At 53.0% G+C, this 24,390-nt stretch overlaps 5 protein-coding genes across 5 annotated transcripts; 3 read left to right on the top strand and 2 right to left on the bottom strand.

Annotated features, from left to right (window-relative positions):
- Positions 1-1,423: 1,423 nt before the first annotated feature.
- On the top strand, positions 1,424-15,691 carry RHO25_006752 (uncharacterized protein; the record flags this gene model as incomplete). Its single annotated transcript, XM_023597552.2, has 2 exons — positions 1,424-1,867; positions 1,922-15,691. The coding sequence occupies 2 exons, from the start codon at positions 1,424-1,426 to the stop codon at positions 15,689-15,691; spliced, it is 14,214 nt and encodes a 4,737-aa protein (XP_023452903.1).
- Positions 15,692-18,092: 2,401 nt separating this feature from the next.
- RHO25_006751 (uncharacterized protein) lies at positions 18,093-18,968 on the top strand (the record flags this gene model as incomplete). Its single annotated transcript, XM_023597551.1, has 1 exon — positions 18,093-18,968. One exon carries the CDS (start codon positions 18,093-18,095, stop codon positions 18,966-18,968), a length of 876 nt encoding a protein of 291 aa, XP_023452902.1.
- Positions 18,969-19,247: 279 nt separating this feature from the next.
- Positions 19,248-19,721, bottom strand: RHO25_006750 (uncharacterized protein; the record flags this gene model as incomplete). The annotated part of the gene is made up of 2 exons (XM_023597550.2): positions 19,248-19,576; positions 19,646-19,721. The coding sequence occupies 2 exons, from the start codon at positions 19,719-19,721 to the stop codon at positions 19,248-19,250; spliced, it is 405 nt and encodes a 134-aa protein (XP_023452911.1).
- A 707-nt stretch (positions 19,722-20,428) lies between these two features.
- On the top strand, positions 20,429-21,396 carry RHO25_006749 (uncharacterized protein; the record flags this gene model as incomplete). Its single annotated transcript, XM_023597549.2, has 3 exons — positions 20,429-20,587; positions 20,701-20,821; positions 20,933-21,396. 3 exons carry the CDS (start codon positions 20,429-20,431, stop codon positions 21,394-21,396), a joined length of 744 nt encoding a protein of 247 aa, XP_023452910.1.
- An 809-nt stretch (positions 21,397-22,205) lies between these two features.
- On the bottom strand, positions 22,206-23,726 carry RHO25_006748 (uncharacterized protein; the record flags this gene model as incomplete). Its single annotated transcript, XM_023597548.2, has 2 exons — positions 22,206-23,593; positions 23,693-23,726. The coding sequence occupies 2 exons, from the start codon at positions 23,724-23,726 to the stop codon at positions 22,206-22,208; spliced, it is 1,422 nt and encodes a 473-aa protein (XP_023452909.1).
- Between the last annotated feature and the right edge of the window lie 664 nt (positions 23,727-24,390).

Raw genomic sequence — 24,390 nt, 5'->3', positions numbered from 1 at the left:
ATTACCGACACCGGCATTGAGGACAATGCGCACCGCCCTGAATCAAGCGAACTGCACGGGTGCTCGCATCGCTGTACTTCCGCGTGGGCTCGGAACCGCCTTGTGTAGGCTGTCGTGCCCATGGCGATCTTGTCTCGGCGCACTGTACGTGGGATACCTCGGCATGCAATGATGGACCTAGAAACGTCACAAACAGTTTCACCCAACACGCGGTAGCGTTGCATGTGAAGCATACCCGAGGGGATCGCGTCGATCGGGCATTCAATTGGCGTGACGGTTCCACAGCTGTCTTTACAACTGTCCTTGCTTCAACGGCTTGTATCCACGTACGCCCCATTCCTGGGCTTCTCTGGCAGTTTGCTCGTATTCCGTGTTGAGGAACAACTGGCCTTGGAGTACCGACGGCCCGCCAGTCAAGCACCACCACACGGCTTATCTCGTTCGGTTCACTACTACCGGTCTGGTACGGCTGACGAATGATCCTTCAGGAATCGACTCTGGGACGCCCATGACGTCGGAAGAGCGTCGATGGCAACATTGCTCGCGAATTTCCTTCGGACAAGAGCTCGTCTCTCATGATCCAATGAAGTCAGTGGGGTTCAGAACCTGCCTGAAAATGCAACTGGTACAACGATGGCATCTTTCGCAACGATGGATAAATGCACGCGCTAAACTTGGGCCCGCAGTAAAATATTGATCGAGACCCTCCTTGCAGTCGAGACTGAATCATGCACTGCACTTGAGGTGGACCACAGCAAAAGTGCACTATTGCTAGGCTCGGATATCTCTCTGAGAGATGGTCCCTCTTTTGCTCCCTCGAGCATCTCAACAAACAAAAATTCTGCCGGCGGGGTGGGCAAGCGACAGCTTGCGCTCAGCTGTATGGTTGCATTTGTTCCGCGCTAACAATCTCGCTACGGAAAATCAAGCACAGACTCAAACTCGAAAAGCCGAATTCGCTTAACAGGGATCTGTGCATAGCGCGCGCCACAGCCAAGCCCTATCCGACTGGCATTCTGCGGATAGATTATCAGATTGATAACTTTATGGAGACGTCCCACGTCAGTCTGCTTTTTGCAGATGAGTGGGTCTTAGCGTGCTGCCCACATGCCGATGCTTCGCCGATGGACGTGCGCTGTTGGCAAGACGTGCCGACACCAGGAGAATACCTGCTAGGGCAATCGTTCCGCACGCGCACTGTCTCATGACAGTACCGATCGCGGCCACATCGAATCGTGCGAGAAGCAGAACCGCGCATTCGCGATATGGCACGATGGACCAGGTCCGCGCGCTGCTGGACGCGTAGAAGAGAGAGAACCGGTAGGTACAGGTGCCGCCTTTTACCGGAAGAGAGGAGCTGGCTCCCGTTATCAGATCTTACCGTCTATCACACTGAATAGCACATTTGCTATCATAGGAAGCAATGGCGACTTCTACCACATACAGATGCAGACCCACAAACTTTCCGCGGTTGGACACTATCGAGCAGAACAACCATACATCAATAGCATCGAGGCAGACTTTACGAAGACAATGGACCTATCATACCAACCCAGCCGCTGCACCAAAAGGGAAGACTGCACTTTTACGTTGTTACTCGCGCTTCATTGCGGATTTCACGGGCGAGTCAGAGGTCAGCTTCCAGTTCTTGCTTCGTGAGCACGTTGACCGGACCTCAAATTCAAGTGTTGTGGAAGCGGAATTCGACGACCGAAGCCAACAGCAGCACGAGAACGACAAGGACTCAGAATGCTGCCTCGACGTGAAGGAAACCGATCAGAGCCAAGGTCCTTTTGGCTTTGGTTTGGAATTATTAGCAGACCTAGAGCACATGGACACGCTCAACCATGCGCCCCAATTGGATTGCGTAAGTCCTCACGTAGTCTTAACAGCACAATGCATAGACTGATCCTCACGTCAGCCACTTGTGATTCAATACCATGCCACTCTCCTCACAGTTGTGGTGTACTACGACAAAGATCTGATCGATCAGGATTACATTGACGCAATCTTCAAAGAACTCTTCAATCGATTATCGTTAACGGCACCTGAAGGCACAGAAGAACTTCGGCTGTCTGTGCTGAACCATCCACCTCAGTCGCATCCATCATCCACCAGCCAGGGCGAGAAGCAGGAGAAGCCTGCCGACTTACTTCATGCCGGATTCCAGCTATCCGCTTCGTCACATCCGACGCGGCTTGCCCTACAATTCTGTGACGGACGTTCTGAAGATGCTGGCGACGAAGCATTCACTTACGCAGAACTCGACAGTCTTACAACTGCACTCGCGATCAAGCTCAGAAGACTCGTGCGAGCCTCCAGAATCCCACCAGAACAGCAAATCATCATCCCAGCGTACATGGCAGGGTGTATTGCGTTCTACGTATCATGGTTAGCTGTACTGAAGGCCGGCTACGCATTCTGTCCTCTTCCAGTAGATGCGCCATCTGAGCAGCTGCGTGGCATAGTAGAAGAGGTTGGTGCGTCAGTGGTTCTTTGCAACGGCCCTCAGCTTGGCGGCCGTCCATGGGATGCCTGGTACTGCGACGATGACGAGCTTGCGACTTGTTACGATGTCAATGAGTTTATCACGCGATATCGCAAAGGCTCACTCTCGCCTATGCTACCTAATGACACTCTACCACAGGTATCTCCCTCGGACCTGGCCTATGTAATGTACACAAGTGGATCAACTGGAAAGCCCAAAGGTGTCAAAATTCACCATTTGGCTGCTTCATGTTCGATCATTTCGCACACCAAATTTCTTCCGACATCTTTCATGCGAGACGGCTTCCGCTGGTTCCAATTTGCGGCGCCCACATTTGATCCGTCAATCATGGAAATCTTCGTAACGTGGTGGACTGGAGGAACTCTATGCAGCGCGCCGAGGGACCAACTACTGACGGATCCGGAACAAGCTGTGAACAAGCTGGCAGCCACAATTATGATGGCAACCCCTAGCATGGCGAGTGTCCTAAGGCCGGACAGAGTACCAACACTTCGCCATCTCTGGACCATGGGAGAGAAGTTGACCCCAAAGGTCATCGAGAACTTCTCTTCCGACTCACCTTTATGGTCATCAGAAACCAGTCATACTCCTCGCCTTCAGCGACACCGGCGACTACTCAATGCATATGGACCGACGGAGGGATCCATCAATTGTACTATCGTTTCCAATTTCTCGGCCTTTGAGCGAGGTTCTATCATTGGCAAGCCCATCGACACCTGCTCTATTCTCATAATCGATCCAACGTCCAGGCAACCAAAGCCTGTGCCCATGGGCTTTGCAGGCGAACTGGCAATTGGTGGCCCCCAAGTCAGTCAAGGATACCTCAACAGGCCTGAACAGACTGCTGCTGTTTTTGTGAGCAGTTCAGAGTACGGTCGATTGTACCGGACGGGAGATCGAGCCCGAGTCGTCAAGAATAGCAAAGGCGAGCTGAGCGTTGAGTTCCTGGGCAGAATCACCGCTGACCAGGTGAAGCTCAGCGGGAGGAGAGTGGAGCTTGGTCAGATTGAGAATGCTATTGCTGGTGTTCCAGGAATCGCAGAAGTGGCAGCGATCGTGCACGGCCCTGGCTCTTCAGATCAAGGCAGCCAGCAAGTACTCGCTTGTGTTGTGCCAGATCATTCTGTGACGCATGAAGATTTGGTGGCGGATTGCCAGCGAGCTGCCGAAGTTGCTCTTGCACCATTCATGCGCCCTGCAATGTACGTGGTGCTCGAAAACATGCCACGATCCAGGTCTGGTAAAACAGATCGGAAAGCTCTGGGCGTAATTGCAGGCAAGAGGTGGGCTGCCAGAGCCCAGGCCGACAGGAAAGACGATGAGCTTGACCATTCGAGGAACAGTGCATCAGCAGATCCTCTAATGAAGACCATTCTAACGATCTTGAGCGATATCAGTAACATCGATGTTCGAGACATACTTCCTACCACGGAGCTATTATCCCTTGGGCTGGACAGTCTTCGAGCAGTCCGCTTTCTGCAAAAGCTGAGAGACAGCGGTCTAACTGGGTTGAACGTCGCAGACGTTTTGAGCAGTCGAACTCCAGAGGGTATCGCTAGTCGTGTTTCGACTGAAACTGGTGCCGACGCGGTATCCGAGTCACAGACCAATGAGTGGGATCAGAGACTTGCACAATACAGCTCCCGAAATCTGGAACCATGTGCTCACGAGCTCAGCATTCCTCTCGATGAGCTAGAAACGGTCCTGCCAACCACTGCCACCCAGTCTGGTATGATCACCAGCTTCTATCGAAGTGTGTCAAGGCAGGGAGGTTCGCCATCCAAAAAGAGCTATATCAATCACTCGATCTACCACGCAAGACCAGGAGCCGATATTTCCAAACTTGAGCAGGCTTGGCGCAGTGCTCTCTCTGGGCCACAGATCTTCCGAACCGTTTTTCTGCCCGTGGATGACGACTTGGCTCCTTTCGCACAATGTGTTATCTCACCGAAGTCCGACGTCGCTTCTTTGAGCATCCACAGATTTGTGTTTTCAGATACGGATGCCTGGAACACAACAATATCAGAGGCACAGAAGGAGGCAGAATCTGCCATCACGCTGAACCGGCCACCTTTCCGGCTCTCGATCATACAAGGACCCGAGCACTCAGCGTTTCTCTTGTCTTTGTTCCATGGCGTCTTCGACGGCGGCTCACTCGAACTTATATTGCAAGATGTCGAGACAGCATATTACAACAAACCACAACTCAGTCGCACTGAGATCGGCATCGCTGTCCACAAGCACTTCTCATCGGCCACTCAAGCGAGTGTGGATTACTGGCAAACTGAGTTCGGCAATCATGATCCAGTGCCGTTTCCCTGCGTTTCTGCTTCAAAGCCTGAGACACAGAATCAGGATGTGCAGGTTGAAGAGGTCATCGGCAAAGCCACAATGGAAAATATCTCTGCCGCAGCAAAAGCTGCATCTGTCTCTCCCCTCTCCATCCTGCACGCTGCATGGGCAGGAATCTTATTCTCATACACGGGAACGACTTCAGAAATCTCATTCGGCAGTGTACTTTCCGATCGCCTCGAGGATCAGCTGAGTATCTGCCATGCTCCAACCTTTACTGTGACACCTGTCAAACTCGACCACACAGCTGTCAAACAGAAGACTCTCGCAGATCTGCTCAAAACATTGACAGAGAAGAACGCTGCATCCCTACCTTACATACATGCCCCGCTCAGCTCTCTAACTACTGCAGATGGCTCCCTACCTTACGACACGCTGCTCGCCTTTCAAGCATTCGACACGGAGAGTGAAGATGGCTCGATCTGGCACAAAGTTGAACATCCTGCAATGGAACATGACTTTGCGATCATGATTGAGGTGTGGCCGACCTCCAGTGGAGCTTTACGCTTCCGCGGTACTTATACTCATCAGCATCTCGATCGACAGGCTGCACTTGCCATGCTCAGTCAGCTTGACGAGCTCGTTGCAGGGATCTGTGATGATGCTTCCGGAACTCTGCTGGACCTTCGTTGTAATCTGAGCCAACGACTGATGTCTGGAATCCTGGTCATCGACCAGCCCAACTTGCCGGAGTCGCAGCTTATCTTGCAGAGTCGATTCGAACAGCATGCAGCCACAACACCAGAAAAGTCAGCTCTGGTCTTCCGGAAATCTATCGATCATCCGGAGAACGATATCGACTGGTCATATGGCAAGCTCTCAAGGATGGCAACGGCTCTGGCTCAGACTCTCATAACGAGATTTGGCGCCGTCATCAACGAACCTATAATGATCTGTATGGAGAAGTGTCCTGAGCTTTACATTGCGGTACTCGCTGTACTAAAAGCTGGCGCTGGGTGGTGCCCAATCGACCCATACTCACCTCCGGCACGGCAGCACGCCATCATGGAGCGAACTGAAAGTCGAATTCTTCTGCTTTCGGCCACATCGTCCAAAGTCGAAAAATCCGCGATTCCCAATGGCGTGTCGACGCTCGAGATTGACCTTGATGCGATCGAAGCAGAACTCATCTCAGGTTCAAACATTGAACTCGGTGTCACACACGATCCTTCCAGTCTTGCGTACTTGATTTTCACATCTGGTACTACTGGCCTGCCGAAAGGTGTCCCAATCTCTCACAAAGCTGCCGCGACTGCGATGAATGCACTAGCAGAAGCCGTGCCAACAGAAACATCAAGTGGCGACCTTCGATGCATGCAATTCTCACAATACACATTCGACGTCTTCGTGCAGGATCTGTTCTATACCTGGAGTGTTGGCGGCGTTGTCATTTCCAGCACCAGGCAACTCATGCTGCAGAACTTTGCAGACATAGCCAACGATCTCAGGGCCACGCATGCGCATTTGACTCCCGCCTTCTCTGCTACACTTTCCCGCAGCAATATCAAGACGCTGGAAGTGGTCACTATGATTGGCGAGAAACTCACAGAAGCCGTTGCAGCTGACTGGGGCCGCGATATGCGAGCGTTCAATACTTATGGGCCAGCGGAAGTCACTGTGGTCTCAACACTGCGCAAATTTACTGGTCAAGCAGATACATACCACAGCTCCAATGTTGGTGTACCACTGCCGTCAGTCGGTGCCTATGTCATCGACAATGGACAAATCGCTATGCGCAGCGCCATCGGAGAACTTGCATTGACCGGACCTCAACTGTCGACCGGGTACTGGAACATGCCGGATGTTAATGCGAAGAAGTTCGTATGGAACGAACAACTTCAGCAGCGGGTCTACCTCACTGGCGATCTCGTGCGCCACTTGGCCGATGGCACGATCAATTACGTTGGGCGAGACGATGATCTCGTCAAGCTTGGTGGGCAAAGAGTCGAGCTCGGTGAGATTGCATTTGCACTCAAAGATGCTGACTCGCGAATCGAGAGATTTGAGGTCCTACTGTGCAAGCGCAAAGAGGCTGAAACCAGATCGGTCGTTGCTTTCTTGGCTTGTCCTTCGATTGCTGGTGCCGGTGATGAGTACGAGGCCATTCTTCACCCGCTTGCAAAGGATGTTGCAGCTAGCGCGAAGCAGTATGCAACTTCAGTGCTGCCGCCGTACATGATCCCCAGCAGCTTCGTCGTGGTCCCCAGGATTCCGACAACGGCATCAGCTAAAGTTGATCGTGCCAAATTGACGTCGATCTACCATTCCATCGATCTCAACTCATGGGAAGACAATACAGGTGCTTCCGCCACCACGACGGCGAAGGCGACAGACATACAGTGGCGCTCTGAGAACGAGCATGTGCTCCAAGTTATTGCACAAGTTCTGCGCATTCCCGCCGAAAGTCTATGCCCCAACAGTAGCCTCGCAGCTATTGGCATAGACTCGATCGGCGCCATCAAGCTGATTCCTAAGATCAACGCCCTCGGATATGGCCTATCTATCGTAGATGCATTCAAGTGTCGATCTTTGGATGACCTTTGCACCATTGCGAACGCCTCCAGACGCGCCGACTCGCCGTTAGCAAGTGAGCAGCCAGAACAGTACGTTGAGGCAGGCGTTCTCCAAAGCTTTGATTCACGGCACTACCGAGCAGTTGCGAGACGCATCCAACAAGACGAGTTCACTGTCGTCCCTACCACCGTATTGCAAGAAAATCTGCTGACAGAGTCGTTGAGAGATCCGCAAGCTTATTGGAGCAGTCACGTCTTCCGTCTCAATGAGGATGTTGATCTTGCTCGCCTACAGCGCGCATGGATCAAAGTCGCAAGGCAGACTGAGGCGCTACGCGCAGGATTCGTCCCCAAAGCTGAGCTTGGCGAAGAATCGGACGAAACGCGAAAGGACAATCTTTCGTACTTGCAGCTCATTTATGATGAGCCGCACTTCGACTGGAATGTCCATGAGATCTCCAGCGACGTCTCAGAAGCTGCGCGGAAGCGTGTCAAAGAGGTTGCTCAACAGAAACATGAACAGCTATTCCAGCAGCCGCCTTGGGCAGTCGACATTTTTGTCAGAGGCGAGGAAAGAACGCTGCTGCTCACCATTTCTCACATCATTTACGATGGACCATCTTTGGCGTATCTGGAGAACGATGTCAGAGCTGCGTACGAACGTACCCTCAAGACTGCTTCGAGAGCGTCCTTGTCTGAGGCAATTTCGTCGAGTTCCGCTCTGGATGCAGACAGCGAAACAGCTATCGATTTCTGGAAGAACAGTCTTCGGGACTTCGAATTACCTACCGCGCAAAGCTTTGCAACTGATAACAAGTTGAATCATCGAATCAAGTTCCAAGGATGCAGTACACCTATGGAAATTCTTCGCAAGGTCGCGTGCGGACTAGGCCTCAATTCTGTTGTCACGATTTTCCGCACTGCGTGGGCACTGCTCCTCTCCGATCTTCTTGAGAGCCCGCACGTCGTGTTTGCGGAGATCCTCTCGGATAGAGTCATGGACAGTAAGCTGGCTGAAGTTGTCGGACCGCTGATGTCGACTGTGCCCGTGCTCTTCAGGCGACAGAAAACAGCTGCAGAAACCATGGTACAACAGGACAACTTCTCTAGATCAGCTTGGCCTCATCGAAACATTCGCCCGAGCACTATCAAATCGCTCATGGGATGTGGTCCAAGCACGATGCTATACCCTGCAGTTTTCGCTTTCCATCCATCTGCAACTAAGCAAGATCAAGAGCACAAGGGACTGTGGAAGCGTCTCGAAGACATCACCAACATCGAGGTGGAGCACCCGCTAGCACTGAATGTTTGGCAAGAAGCCGATTCCACTCTGCAATTTGAGCTTGCTGTGGCGGACCATGTCCTCAGCGAAAATGAACATGACCTGCTACTGAGGCAGCTTGAATCAATGGTCACTGTTCTGGCTGAGAACTCGCACTTGCCAGTAGCTTCTCTGACAGATGGCTTCCCCGATGCCCTTATTGCGCGGACAACACCTCGCAGGGATACGGCATGCCCTTCCACCAAGTCTGCAACATTCTACGTAGAGCATTGGGCTGCTCAGCATCCAGACTGGAAGGCAGCCGAAATTGTGACCACGTTGGATCCTGACTGCACCGAGACGGAGTCGTGGAATTACGCTGAATTGAATGCAGAAGCGAACCGCATCGCACGTTTCCTTCTTGGTCATGGTATCAAGAAGCAGATGATCGGAATGTGCATCGGTCGAACGCTGATGTCGCTGGCTGTTCCGCTTGGTATCCTGAAATCTGGAAATGCTTATCTGCCAATTGATGAAGCCTTGCCAGCGGAGCGCAAAGAGTTCTTACTTCAGGACAGCAACGCAGCATTCATCTTCACGACACTAGAACTCATCGACGGAGTCCAGATCCCACAGGCTTGCAAGCTTGCTAATGTAGAGGACAAAGCATTCCTAGATGACCTTGCAAAGCAGCCTGGCGACGATGTGCTTCATCGTTGTGAACCTCGGGACAATGCATACTTGCTCTACACATCTGGTAGTACCGGCAAACCAAAGGGCGTGCTCGTCAGTCAACAGAATCTGGCATCTTTTGTCGAGGCTCAGTCTGAATTCATTTGCGATGTCACCACAACCAGAGAATTAGCCGGCCGCGGCAAATATCTTGGGCTCGCGAGTCGCGCTTTCGATGTGCACATAGGCGAGATGTTCCTGGCGTGGCGACACGGATTTGCGATTACGACGGGATTGAAGTCGATGCTACTGGATGACCTGGCCTTGTGCCTGTCTTCACTGCATATCACGCATGCCAGTTTCGTGCCGTCTCTCTTGGATCAGACTGGCCTCGATCCCGAGGATGCGCCCGATCTTGTCTTCCTTGGCGTAGGCGGCGAGAAGATGTCTCCCAAGACGAAGAAGAAATGGGGATCATTGGCAAATGTGGGATTGATCAACGCCTACGGCCCAACCGAAGCCACCGTTGGGTGCTGCTCTGGCCGCCTGTATCCCAACTCCGATGCACGAGACATCGGTATGCCATTAGGAGACTCGGTTGGCCACGTTCTGATTCCCGGCACTGACAACTACGCTCTTCGTGGCATGCCTGGTGAGCTTTGCTTCACTGGCAGTTTGATTGCGAATGGTTATCTCAATCGTCCAGACGCGAAGGGGTTCGTTGAAGATTTCCGTGGTCAGCGCATGTATCGGACCGGCGATATTGTCAAACTAAGAGATGATGACCACATTCTCTTCTTGGGGAGAAAGGACGATCAAGTGAAGATCCGGGGTCAACGTGTGGAGCTTGGTGAAGTTGCAGAAGGAGTTCGCGAAGCCTCTGACGAGCCAATCGATACTGCAGCTCTTGTCGTCAGACATCCGGAGCTCTCTCGTGACCAGCTTGTTGCTTTCATGGCGGCGTCTGGTGCCGTGAAGCGCAAGGGCGACGAGACCCCACCTCAAATTGACGTGTCACAAGTACAAGGAGCCAACACGAAGCTGCGAGCCAACTGTCAAAAGTCTTTGCCAGTTTACATGGTCCCTGACGTGATTGTGCCACTCGATTACATACCTCTTGCTCCGACGTCTGGAAAGGTCGACACCAAGACTCTCGTCAAAACGATCTCGGAGACACCAATGAGCACTTTTGCTTCTGGTCACTGGAAGACAGGTCAGAAGTCTGCAGTCGCGCGAGAGTTGACTGAGTCCGAAGAGCGAGTGTGGGACATCATTGCCCCGGTGCTCAAAGACAAGCCATCCTCGGTCACTCCAGCGACCACAATATTCGAGCTCGGAATCGACAGCTTGTCAGCAATCAGTGTATTCTCGCGGCTCCGCAAAGCTGGATATGAGTGCAGCGTGGCGATGGTGATGAGAAATCCGACCATCGAGGCACTGGCACAAAGTTCGACCCGCGCTGCTGGCCAAGATGTGGAGAAACACAGCTTAGTTCAGTCTCAGCTTGCAAATCTCGAGCAGAGTCTACTGCACAGCAACGAGCTTGAAGTGGTGCGTGGTCACGTTGCAGCTATTCGCCCCTGCCTACCGTTGCAGGAGGTGCTTCTTGGACAGAGCATGCATCAGAATGCCGATCAGGGCAAAGGCGGAGCATACATCAACCACATGGCTTTGAAGATTGATAGCAGCATGGACGTGAAGCGCCTGCAAAGTGCTTGGGAAACACTGATTCGCGACAACGAGATCCTCCGCACCTGTTTTCTGCACAAGGACGACTCGTTTTACCAAATTATACTCAAGTCTGAAGCAACCCGCACCAATTGGAGAGAGAACGACTTCCCATCGACCAGTTCTCTCCAAGCCATTCAGCATCAAGTCGAGGAAGAAATAATCCACAATGCCTGGACGCAGCCGCCTTTGCAAGTCAACTACTTGCGCGACCACGACAATACATTGTTGATATCGATCCATCACGCTATTTATGACGGGCACAGCTTGTACCTGATGTTTCATGACTTGGAAGCCATCTATCACGACCAAGTCCGTGAGACTAGACTGTCATCTCAACCGCTGGTCGAACACATTGCGCAACAAAATCAAGCACGAGCTCAGACCCACTGGTCGACACTCCTTCGCGATTGGCGACATGCCAAATTACTCGGCGATAAGGGCAGAAGCAACTCAACTCTACAGGAAGTACAGCGTGACTTCAATGCAAAACTGTCCACCTTGGAGAATCAGATCGCAGGCTCCTTGAGCGTAACGCTGTCCAGCGTTCTCCAGCTTGCATTTACAATTGCTCTCTCACAGACGATGCAGAGCACAGATATTATTTTTGGCAATGTTTTGTCTGGTCGCACAATTTCACTGGAGAATGCGGACAACATCATGGCGCCGTGCATAGCGACTGTCCCCGCCCGTGTGACGTTCGCTAACGCACAGGGGCAACAGCTTAAAGACGTTCTGAGCACTCTCCAGAAAGACAATTCTGCATCCCTGGAATTCCAACACGTGTCTCCAAGAGACATCCAGCGCTGGTTGAAAGCAGACAGGCCACTTTACGATTGCCTGTTTTCGTTCGCGCGCAAGCAGCAGGAGGCGAGCTCAACAGAGCAGAATAGAAGCCTGTTTCCAGACGTGACGCAGAATACCATCACAGTCGACTACCCGCTTGCGATCGAGTTCACTGCCAACAGTGAGAAGGACTCGCTTACTGTCGGTCTTGGTTACATTGCAAATGTATTCCCCTCCGAGGAAGCTTCCCGCGACTTCCTTGAGAAAGTCGAGTTCTTGGTGGAAGCGATTCTTTCGCGAAGCCACGAGCCGCTCTCAGCTTTTGGAGTGGCAACCACATCCGATTCCACCGGTGGCTCAGCACAAGATGTACACTCCATGGACAGCACCGAGGAAAGTGCCTACACCCCTCTCGAGCTCGAGCTGAAAACCCTTCTCGGTGAATTCGCCAAAGTCGCAAAAGATCAAATTCGCAAGGACACGCCGTTCATTCATGTGGGCGTTGACTCCATTTCTGCGATCCGGTTTGCAAAGTTTCTGAGAACGAAAGGCTTCAAGAAGGTGTCCTCCGCCGACTTGATCAGAAACAACCGCGTGCGCACATTGGCGCAGTTCTTGGCAGCTCAAGCTGTAGATGGAGAGCACCAGAGCCAGGATGACAGGACCAGAGTCGACGATGCAGCACAGGGACAGGAGCGACTGGTCAAGTCCACTCTCATTGAGCATGGCATTCTCTCGTCTCTTGGCGACAACGACCTATCATCGGCCGAGAGCAGGGAGGACGCGATCGAAAGCGTCTACGCATGCACACCTCTCGTATCTGGAATGTTGACACAAAGTCTTGCTTCCGATGGAGCATATTACATGCATCATCACGCCTTCCGCTGCCACGCGGGTGTGGAAATTGAACGTCTGAAGAAGGCTTGGGATCTTTGTGTCGAGGACTGCGACGTGCTCCGTACAACATTCCATTGGCTTCCAGAGCTTCGCGATGCGGGCAGCCCGTGGGTAGGCGTCGTCCACAAAAATGACAAAGGGAACGTGAAGAAACCAGATTGGAGGCAAGTCGAAGTCGAGAACGCTCATCAGTATTGGTTGTCGCTGTCGTCTGAGAAATCAGACTTCTCTCGTCGAATCGAGAGTGGCGAGCCTTTGGCGGGCGTGACAGTTGTGCAAGAGAGCCTTTCTGACGACAACAACGCGAATGCGAAGCGTTCACCGGTCATCATTCTCACTCTGCACCACGCGATATATGACGGTATCAGCATTGGCATGCTCTTTCGACAGCTGGCCGCACGGTATATTGGGAACCAGATGCCGCCATCCATTACGCCCTACTACAAAGCCGCTCAAGCCATTGCCCGAGTCGCAAAGCCAGCAGTCAAATTCTGGGTCGAGCAAGTGAGAGGATATGAGGGCGCGCCAATCATCGATGATTCGGCATCAAGCGAGTTCCATCTTGCAGAGCGAACAATCACTGCCGAGCCACGATCGTTGGAGTTGGCATCTTTGGGAGACGACATTTCTCTCAAGGACGTGCTAGTGGCAGCATTTGCCAAAGCACTAGCATGCCTGCATGGACGACGTGACGTCGCATTTGGACATGTCATGGCGGCGAGGACCGGCGTCGAAGTCCATGAGGAAGATGGATCAGGCGACACCGAAATTGTTGGTCCAATGTTCAATACCGTTCCCTTCCGCGTGTCGATGAAAGACTCCCTACAGAGCAACCAGGAGCTCGTCCAAGCTGTACGCGATGTGAACACCGGCTCTCTAGAGTATCAACACGCATCTCTAGCGGAAATACAGAAGAGCTGGAGGAGCGATGACAACAGCAACATAGATCCAAGTGCTGCACTGATCGACAGTCTGTTCGTGTACACCAAAGTGGACGGGAGCGCTGATGGACCTAGTTTGCTCACCTTGGGCAAGCCGCTCGAATCGGACACAGCTCCAGTGCCTTCAGAATACCGCTTGAACTTTGAAGTCGAGCACCTTCCTGAGGGCGTAACAGCACGAGCACATGCCTCCATCCCCAAAGCAGAGCTCGAAACATTGCTCGATCATTTCCAATCCGCGGTGCAAGATATTCTTCAGAAGCCTGAGCGATACGCAACGGCATATCCAGAACAGTTGCGAAGCCTGCCGCTCAAGCTTCAATCAACTGCTTCAAAGAGCGTTGGCTTGGTGTCCTTTGATAAGCTTGCCATTGAGCAATACGCAGACACGATCCGCAAAGCTATGGCGGAAGTCGCTCAAGTCTCGCCTGAAAGCATCACGCTCGAAGCAAGCATCTACTCTTTTGGCATCGATTCGATCGCAGGCATACAGATCGCATCCCGATGTCGCAAGGCCGGTCTTCGAGTCAGCGTTGCGGACATTCTCAGCGGTGGTACACTGGGGCGAGTCTGCGAGATAGTGGCTAGCGAGCTTGACAAAGCCACCGACAGCTCGAAAGCAATGAGTTCTGCTGAGCTCGTCTCCAGCGAGCAGACCCAGGCCGTTTTGACCCATCTGGCAATCGACTCAACCGACATCGAAGAAGTACTGCCGCTGCTACCTGGTCAAGAGTATCATCTTCAAAGCTGGCTGCAATCAGGAAGAACGCTATACGAGCCAGGCTGGACTTTCTACTCGCGGACTCGTCTTGACGCAGACAAACTGCGCGACTCGTGGAACAGGTTGAGGCAAAGCAACTCTGTCCTGAGAACCACTTTTGCAGCGATTGCAGATAAGACCGTTTTGCAAGTTGTGCTGCGAGATGGTGCCATCAAAGTTGACGGATTCGTAGAGGTCAAGAGCGACAAGAGCATGGTCGAAATCGTCAAGGAAACGGCACATGCAGAAGCCCGCGCTCCATCAGATCTCTTCTCGCCTCCCATTCGACTTCGTCTTGTCAAAGCAGCAGATGGAGATGCGGTCATGCTTTATGTGCATCATGCTCTCTACGATGCATGGAGCATGCCGCGGCTGATCACAGAGCTTGCGAATATCTACCAGGGCGGTGAGCCAGACTCTGCACCTTCCTTCTCCGCACTGGTTCGCCACACGATACAATCCCGTGATCCAGATGCAGAGAAGACATTCTGGCGACAGACTCTCACTGGATCAGAGAAGGCAATCATTCCATCGGCCTCCAAGACGAGAGACGACCAGGACCGCAGCCAGAGCTTCTGCATGATCGAAAGCACGACGGCTCTTCTTGCCGACATCGAGCAGGTCTGCGCCAGCCATAGCATCTCACCACAGCATGTCATGCTCGTTGCGTTTGCTCGCGCCCTTGCCAACGTCACTGCGACCTCCAGCCCCATGTTTGGTTTCTTCCAGCTCGGTCGCAGCACTGCATTCGATGGCATCGAGCACGTACTAGGACCAATGGTGAACACGCTTCCATGGTGTGTGCCAGAAGTGCTCAAACGGGATGTGCTCGACAGTATCCGAAAGATTCAGCAAATGCTCAGCGCACGTGTCGCCTACGAGCAGAGTAGCTTGCGCACTGCTGTACAAGCCGCAGATCCAGGTGCAACTCAACTTCCGTTCAATGCGTACTTGAACGTCTTATGGAACAAGAATATCCTCATCGGATCTGGGTCTGCGAACGAAGAAGACAACCTCTTCCAGCCTCTTGCGTTGGGTGTCCCGACCGACTACTCTTCGCCGCAGGCTCTACCAGGACGCACAGCAGTAGACGCACTCGATACGAACTTTTTGCAGTCGCATCAGGTTTTCGTCGATGTCGGACCGGGAGAGAAGGGAATTGTGTTCGGAGTGAGAGCAGATGCAGCGTTGATGAGTGTCGAAGGAATTCGTGGCTTTGTTGGAAGTATTGAGCAAGAAATCGTTGCTTGTGTGGCCGCATTGCGAAAGTAGAATTTGCGCCGCACTGTAGCAATGGGTGGACTGAAGCATTTCTGAAGGCGCCGGTGGTGTTTTAGATCCTTATCATCGATACCTACTATATCCATGTTTTAGCACATTTATCTGATTGAGATTCCACGCGATATAGAATCATGGCTTGGCATGAGTGAAGTTGCGCCCTCCAGCAAAACCATTGGCGCTTAATCGCCCTCGTCAAACCGCATGCACTTCGGCAATGCGCCACGATTTAGAACCATCTATAATTACTGTGAGCACAGCCGCCCAAACCAGGGCGGCATAAATGCAGAGGGCGATGCTCAATCATAGAAGCGAAGTAGCCTCCAAAAAACATTGCTGTCCACCTCTCCTTCACCTAACATTCACTGATCCAGCCAAGCACAATATGACAACGGTATCAGACCCAACTGCAGACATGCCTTCTCCGAGCATGGTCTACACTCGACAAGACGAATTCGACAGTACTCTCAACGATGCAAATCTTTCCACCGGTTGCCCTCTACAAGCCACGAGAAGTGATATTATGCCCAAAGAAGCACTCTTTCCTCTCGGACGACTCGAAAATCTCCCCCACGAGCTCCTCATCGAAATCATCCTCCACTGCGATCCCGTTTCACTAGCGACATTTCGTCGTATCAACCGCCGAGCAATACAACTAGTCAACTCCATCGCCCAATACGGTTCCATCCTCAAGCATTGCCCAGACATAATCCGCGCTGTCCTCAGCATTCAAGCGACTTCATACGACTGCCAGACATTATATCAAACCCTCTGCACGACGCAATGCTCCAGCTGTGACCGCTTTGGCGACTATCTCTACCTCATCACCTGCGAAAGAGTCTGCTACGCTTGCTTCACCACGCGGACAGAATTCCTACCTTTGGAAACCGGTCTCGCATCATGTCACTTCGCGGCGCACAATCCTCACCAGCAAGACTCCGGCAAGACATTTCGTGACCACCTGCTCGAAGCAAACATTCCAAATATCCTTAGCTTACCCGGGCGCTACGCTTCAACATGGCCGAAAGATCGGAGTAAAATAGTGCGAAAGCGTGTCCGACTCTTTGATCGCAGAGCGGTGATGAACGGAGACGCTACGAACGAGCTTCCAATGTTGGACAGGACGACTTGCGAGCCGAGGAGATTTATGGCGATTATTTCGGCGCCGTATTTATATGACCGGGGACGGAAAGCAGATTGGGGATATTTCTGTCTTGGGTGTAGAGATGGGCGAGACGCAAGGGACGGAGTATCTAAGATGAGGATCAAGTATACGAGGAAAGGGATTTCGGAGCATTTGGAACGATATGGTCATGTAAGGCCTGTGAACGAGGCGGTTGGTAAATACATGCATGTCAGGAGGGAGAGGTACGACGTCTAAAAATTGCTGCTAACGCCTAACAGCATCAATGCTTGATGTTCTGTACAATTCATGTCGTCTACCACCAAACGCCTCCAACTCACGCTTAACGATGCATCTCGTCCGTCCTCGGCTTCACTGTGTGCGCTCTGCACATGTGATTAGATGGTACGAGATATTGTTTGGTAACCGTATTGCACGAGACATTGGTCCCGGTGCGGCTACGGCATTGGATGAAACGCTCTGGTTTTTCACAGCCACATGTGTAGCGGCGCATCTTCTGGACGCACATTGTGTGAGGTGTTGGGGTGGTAGCTGGCCTTGATAGAGAAGGGTCTGAGGCAAATGTCAGCATCGATTCGTGCCGAAGAATGGTGCTTCTGGAGAGTTGGACTTACAGAGAGTGTGTGAGAAGCTCGGAGAGGCGCTGCTGGGTATTGACTGTGGTTTGGCAGTGTGGGGTTGGTTTGAGGTCTGGTAGAGTGTGCTCGTTTGAGCTTCTTGGCTACTCTGATGATGATTCCTTCGATGCTGAAGGGACATGCTGGTTTTATGTCTCCGAAAGCATCACGTAAACTGCATTCATGGCAGAATCCCAATGGTGTGTGCCCTCGGTGAAGCATGCGTGAAAGATTTCGCAGTGTATCGTAGCGGCTGTGGGCTGCTTCCACTCATGCAATGAGTTCAACCAGGGTTCATCGTGCTATACATGCTGACTTGCCATATTATCGACGAAACGAAAGACTATGTGTCGTGTAGGCGCGCCACAGTGGCCGTTCTTTTGTTTGCTGGGCCGCAATCCGGGGCTTGGCTAGTGACCACCAAACAGTTCCAGGCGGAGGACTTTCGCTTGCCTACTCAGACGTCAACTTCTTTTCATTGCCGCGCAGCAATCTAGACAGCAGAGAGCATCTGGCAGGTCCGTCGACAGCCTCGCCTGAAATAAAGCAGCCCGCGACAGGCGCCATCGCAATACCTCTTGCGGCGAAGCAGCTGCCTCCGAAATTTTGCATTGGCCGACGAATTCTGCTTATCATGGGCACCGCTCAACTCAAGAACACCAACGTGCGTCTCCTCGCCTGTTCCTTCGATGAGGACGGTAGCACCGATAGTGACTATCGCTTCCTACTCGACGAGAAAAACGTGAAGTATGTTTCGACCGCGCCAGGCGTTTTTCCCGACCGCCCTCTCACAGATCGGACCTTTGCGCCCACTCTTATTGGCGAGCTCTTGCCACCCTTTCCACCCGGGGACTGGAACAGCGGACACGTAGCCAAGGACCCCGCGACGGCCGAAGTGTATTTCGCCAGACTCGAGGCGATCGAACTCCCAAAGGTGGAAACCGTCTGGCATCCCACCCAGCTCAACGAAGTGGACTTCACTGAACAAGATGATCTCAACCAGAGAGTCCGAATCTGCACTAGCCCTGCAATCAACAATGGCAAACCTGTCATCGTCAAGATGGCCGTCTGGCCATGGGAAATCGACCACATGAGGACGGAAACCGCAATTTATCGATCTCTACACGAGAGTGGCAGCCGCGCTGGGCCAAAATTCCTGGGCCACCTTTTAGAGGGCGATGGAGGCCGGGTCATCGGCATCGTGATCGAATATGCCGGGAACATGAGACGCGCTGCGGGTTTGGAAGATTTGACAGCTTGTAAGAGGGCTCTTGCGCGGTTGCACGCGCTGAGTATCAAGCTCGGCGATCCCGATCATGGGAATTTCCTCGTGCCTAAGGGAGACGGGGCGGAGGGCAAAGAGGTGATCCTGATCGATTTCGAGTTCGCGAAGCAGAACTGCTCGAAAGCCGAATTGGAAGAAGAGATGGAGTTGCTGCAGCGGAAGCTGGAAGAAGGTGATCAGACTGCCACCTACTTTGAGGCGGAGGAGGGCACTTCGGTCGGTTGAGAAGTTCCTTCTTGGTCGTAAGTGTTCTATGCTCTAGCAGTATGTACACGTACCAGTACAGTGTTTCTTATCTTAGCATTTTCATGTCGCTCTCGATACTCTCCGTTGCTGAGCTCATCTTATCGCGAAGCATAATTTCTCCTGCTCAATGTCCGCCTAGCGAAGTCTCTCATTGCACGTGGGATTTCATTTCCGCCTCCCCTCCCGAATCGTGATTCTTTCCAGCACGTCCATAGGTCCTCGCATTCCTTCTCTCAGGCTGCTGTGCATATTCCTTCTTCAGCCAAACATGCTCGCTCCTCCACTCTCGATCGCATCAATTTCAGCCTGGCTCCACGCTGTCCGGTGGAACCTCTTTGGCAAATCGTTCCTATCCGCGAATTCTCCCTGTGCTACTTTGATCGGCCCCAATTCCTTTGCGCTCCTGCCTCCAATCGCTCCGTAAGGATTCAATGGTGCGGCTGCGGAGCCAGAAGACGGTGCGTTAGGCTTCTGCTGGCCGCCCTTCAGAGGTCCGTGTTGAATGGCTTGTTGTCGGTAGTTGGCGAACGATGAAGGAAGATCGTGGGATGGGGACTCGGGGTGTGGCTTTGGGGTATGGTCGACTTCTGTGAAATAGACTTGTGGTTAGTGATATGTCGATCGCAATGGCGAGTGTTTGCGAGAGTATGACGTACGCTTGGGGTTTGATCGCTTTCCCAAGAAACGGATCATGGGCTGGCGGTGCTGGAAGAGCCGCCGTGTGGCCTGCATTGTGCGTGGATGTGTGCGTGGATGTGGTTTGCGACGAGGTTGTTGCAGGTATGGTAGGTGGTCGGGGATCCGATATCCTCCGTCGGGCAGTTTACGGCGTGTCGGATAAGGTTTGCGATATGGGAGAGGAATCTGCAGCGGTCCACATGGGAGTCGAGGGAGGCGTGCAGGTCGACGAAGCTGCGCGTCGGTCGGTGTGCGCGTGAGAGAGTGAGAGGACGTGGGTGGAAGGTGAGAGTGGAGGTGGGATGTGCTTTGTAGAACTAGTTCATGTCGGTGATTGTCGGGAGTCGACAGGCGTCCATGCGCGCATGTGGAGTCCCCGGCGAAGCTTGCTCCAATCTGGCAACACGACGCGCGCGGCACATCATCGTCCTCTTCACATGCAACGAATCAAACCTTCGCGCCAGCAATTCGGCTCGTCGGATTTTGTGGGCATTCTTTCAAGTGAATGTTGAAGGGCTTGCACAATTGCCAGACACCTGCTTCTAAGACCTGATCCTGCGGTGGCAGCGGCATTTTGACGAGCACGTCGGAATCGATCAAAACAGCAGTCTATTCCGCCCGCTCTCACGCCATTGTGCCATCGCATCATCACTAAACATCCCCACTGTGTCGTGCGAATCCCTTCGCCCATATCGACCCCATATCTCCGAAATCGGGCTTTGCAGCAACCGCCGGGTCATCCTCGACACATCACCACCACTATGCGGGAGTACTTGCTCTATTCGCAAATTCCGGCCGCGCGAGAGGAGCAGGTTCTAAGCATCCTGGCCGGAATCTCAAGTAATCAACCCACGCCCATCAACGAGCAGATTTTGCTGTATGCTCAGCTGAAGGCTCAAGAGGCTGCAGTTTCTAAGAGGGTATGTTGTCCAGTCCTAGTAGTCGTTTCAACGGTCGTTGGAGCAGCCACCGTTCTTCTCCTACCGATAGCTGAGGGGATCAATGCTTGAGGGAGCTAACACGGTCCTTGCAGCAACCGCAGCCCAAGACCACTGTCACACAGCCTTTGAGCTACCACAGACTTGTACGTGGTTTCAACGTCGATGGCGATACTGCAACAAATGTACAGCCATGGACTTTTCGAGCAGAGTCAGGTGAGTTGCGATTCCTACCCTTCAATCTACTCTCTACTATCGATTGGCACTCGATTCCCGTCCACTCGTCTCTCCACAAGGTGACAGTTCCACTAACGATCACCCACACAGTCCCTGACACCGGCATAACAACCTACATCTCCCGCAACACCACTTCGCAACCTGCAACCCCAGAGCAACTTTCCCTCTTCAAGCAACCCCAATCCTATCATCTCAAGCGTCAATATGTCCAGTCCGGGTCCCGCTTCGTTCACCACAACCTCATCATTAAAGTCATCCGCTTCTACTCCAATCCACCAGAGACTGCAACACCACCCCAAGACCCTCTTGCTGAAACTTCGCCGCCAAGGACCTCTAGCCAGCTGAAACTCATCGACGCAAGTGGGAGCTTCATCATCGAGGTGTCAATCTGCGTAGATGATCCAACCAACAGCACGCTGACAGAGGCAGCCGTGGCGGAATTGACGAGGTTCAAGTCGACGCTCGATGGTGCCATTGATTTGATTGCGCCGGATCGATTGCTGTTGGATACGAGAGTTAAGGGCAACCCAATGGGTATCGCATCGGGTGCTTGAAGGACATATGACATCTCCGCTGGTGACCCTCCGGCACCTCTACTGAACAAGTCTCTATCAAAAGAGCGGAGGGCTTCAAAACAACTTACCGACTCCACGTGGCCTGTGATGGCAAGAAAACAACATCCATTATGGTACGGCGATTCGCCTATCAATCTCTCGAGGGCGCAGAAGCAAGAGTCTCGAGAGTTACCATTACAGGCGAGTATTGGCACTGCGTTGCCAGATTTGAAAGCAATAGCTCAAAAGGCCGCCTCGGAATCCACGATTCATGGTCCGATCAAGCGGAATGACCTGTTTTGCCAAGATTCGCAGCCATGACGGCAGGAGGCGAAAGAGAGCAGGACCGGTTATCATAGAAGTCACTTGCATATGTAAAGAAAAGACTTATGCGCCACAAACCAAATAGAAGCGACTGATTGATTGATCCATTGATTCCAATTTTCAGACTCCACGACTGTGCCATGCTGCCCGGGTATCGTGCTGTTGATCCCCAATAATTCGCCATGTTCCCCACGCCTTGAAGAGCGCACACCTTCTTGGATAATAACACAGACTGATCGAATCGTAAGCAAAACTCCAGACCGAATACACGGACATCCACCCCACCAGCTTCCCGTGCGCCGCCCTCAAGAATTCTGGTATTCCGTTCTCAATACCTCCAGCCTCCTCGCTCGTAACCGAGACTGCTCTGTCAAATATCTCGTCCTCGCGTGATCGAGCATCAAATCCACGCTGAGCGCCCTTCCCCTCGTTCGCCATAGGATACCATTCTCTTCGCCGCAATAGAATACGGCATCGCAAGGGACCTAATCTTGTGCTGGTTGCTTTTTGGCGCTGTTGCTAGTGTTTTCGACCACCGCATCAGCGCTCTCTTTATTCTGCTCCGGCTCATCCCAGTTGCTGCTTCGACGACTCAGGTCCAGCGTTCCGGCTGCGCTGCTTTGGCGCAAAAGACTCGGGGTATAAGCTTGACCGCCGATGCTGCCCGGGATACTACCGTTTCGGACATGATGACGATCAGACTCATTGTTCAAAGCGCCTTTCGTGTCGACACTTCTCACACTCGCGACATCGTGTATGCTCTTGGCATCATACTGCGAACGCGCATCCATGCCGCTGATCGATCGTGCGTCGTCTTTGATGTTCGTGATGGAACGCAAAGATTTGGCGTCACCAGGTCGGTTGTAGTAGGAGTTGCGCTCAGACTGTAGAGCAGATGTGTGCGTGCCTGGCAGTTCCCGAATGAGACCTGACGAAGAGTACACGCTAGCGCGTTCCGCACTGGCTGATCCAGGCATGCCACCGATCGATTGACGAGATGGATCTTGTCCACTGCTCAACACACTCAGTGGCAGTGACTCGCGGCTGCCTCCGAACGTCGATCCAGGGGCTAGAGCGCGCACTGATGCGTCTGTATCCATGCTTCTCCGCCTTCGCTTGCTCGAGGAAGCCAAGGTGAGGATGCTGGCATTGTCCGAGAGCATGTTGTTGGCAGTGGCCGAACTGTAAGTCGCAGGGGTGTTTGCGACCGAGGCGGCGGTAGCATCGGCGTGCAAGTGTCGCGGAATTGCAGACGCAGTCATGGCCGCAGATGGTGCTGGCGACACCGGGTATTGATGCGAAAAGTGAGTGCCATTAGGCTGACTCTGACTGTTGTAGTGTGTATGTTGCGAGGAATTGTGGTGTCCAGCGGCATTTGACATCGACTGGATTGTAGTCAAGGTAGTTGCCAGAGAGTGATCGCTGTGGTTTGGCGAGCTGAAGGTACTATTCGCACCCGCCGTACTCAGTGCGCCTGCACCCGTGGACGTCGTTACCGCTCTGCTGTGCCCGGCATCGCTGTGTACCGTTTCTGGGTTTGTTGCCAGCGTTGGAGCTCCACTCTTGTTGCCGTGGCCGTTGTGCCCCTCATCCTCCTGCACTGAGCTTCCCGGAAGCGACGAGAATGACGCGCTCTCATATTGCTCTCGTCCCGATGGGCTCAGCGAAGGCTGACTTTCTTGATGCGGTTGGTGGAAATGCCCAGATTGCGGGTACGGGTTGTTCTTGCTCGACGACGTGTTGTTCTTCTTGTGCTTGAGAACATTGCCTCCACTGCCCTTCTTGCCATTGTCTTCCTTCTTTTGGTCTCCGTGTTTGAAATTGGTCAGGCGTTTGACGAAATTGGCGAATGGACGGCGCTTGTTGGGACGCTCTACGAGGAATGTGTCAGCGGTGGGTTTCCGGATGTGGAATGCCATGCTGCAGAGCATAATGCATGCGCATTCGTGTCAGAGGGGAGAACAGCGCTTACCAGGCGGCCTGCTGTCGACTTCGGCGGTGGCCATGCTACTCTGAGCGCACGGCGTCTGCCGGTGGTGTTGGCTACGCTGTCCCGTGCGGGAAGGAGGAAGCCTGCTGCGCAACGGGGATGATCGGAGTCGTGCGGAAGGAGACAGGTGGTCGCTTGGCAGAATGAAGTTGGCGGTGCTGTGGACGAGGCGGGGAGATGCTGGCGAGCAGGTGCGGCGATGCTCTGGATCAGAAAGCTCGAGCTGTTTGAACCCTTCGAGAGCTCCCAGCTGCTTGTCTCCTGAGGATGAACTGGACAAAACACGTCGATCCGTTCGCTGCGGGCGAGATGATGAGCGGCGAGGGGGGCGGAGTGGTGGCGGTACGTGTTATCGGAGGCAGCAGTGGGCGGAGAGCGGACAATGGGGTGGTGGGAGGGCAGAGGCCTGGACGCGCTGGTTAAAGAGCACAGATGGAGCACCCGCCATCTGCAAGCAAACTCCCTGCAGAAATCTGATGTCACGCTCCACGTGCTTGTGTTTCAGGCTAGAAAGCGCGAGACCCTCCTTAATTTGACTGCACCTCATCGTCGTCGCTACACACTGCCACCGCCGTCTACTGCCCGGTTTTCATCATCTGCCACCTGAATCGCCGCCCATCGCAATCATCAGTCGTGGCTTCTGGTGCTTTCGAAGCAGGACAGCATCTTAGCGAACATCA

This window comes from Cercospora beticola, chromosome 4 (genome assembly GCF_033473495.1).
Source record: "Cercospora beticola chromosome 4, complete sequence".
NCBI classification, from domain to species: Eukaryota; Fungi; Ascomycota; class Dothideomycetes; order Mycosphaerellales; family Mycosphaerellaceae; genus Cercospora; species Cercospora beticola.
The sequence above is the reverse complement of the archived record's forward strand: the minus strand, read 5'-3'. Positions and strand labels throughout refer to the sequence as shown.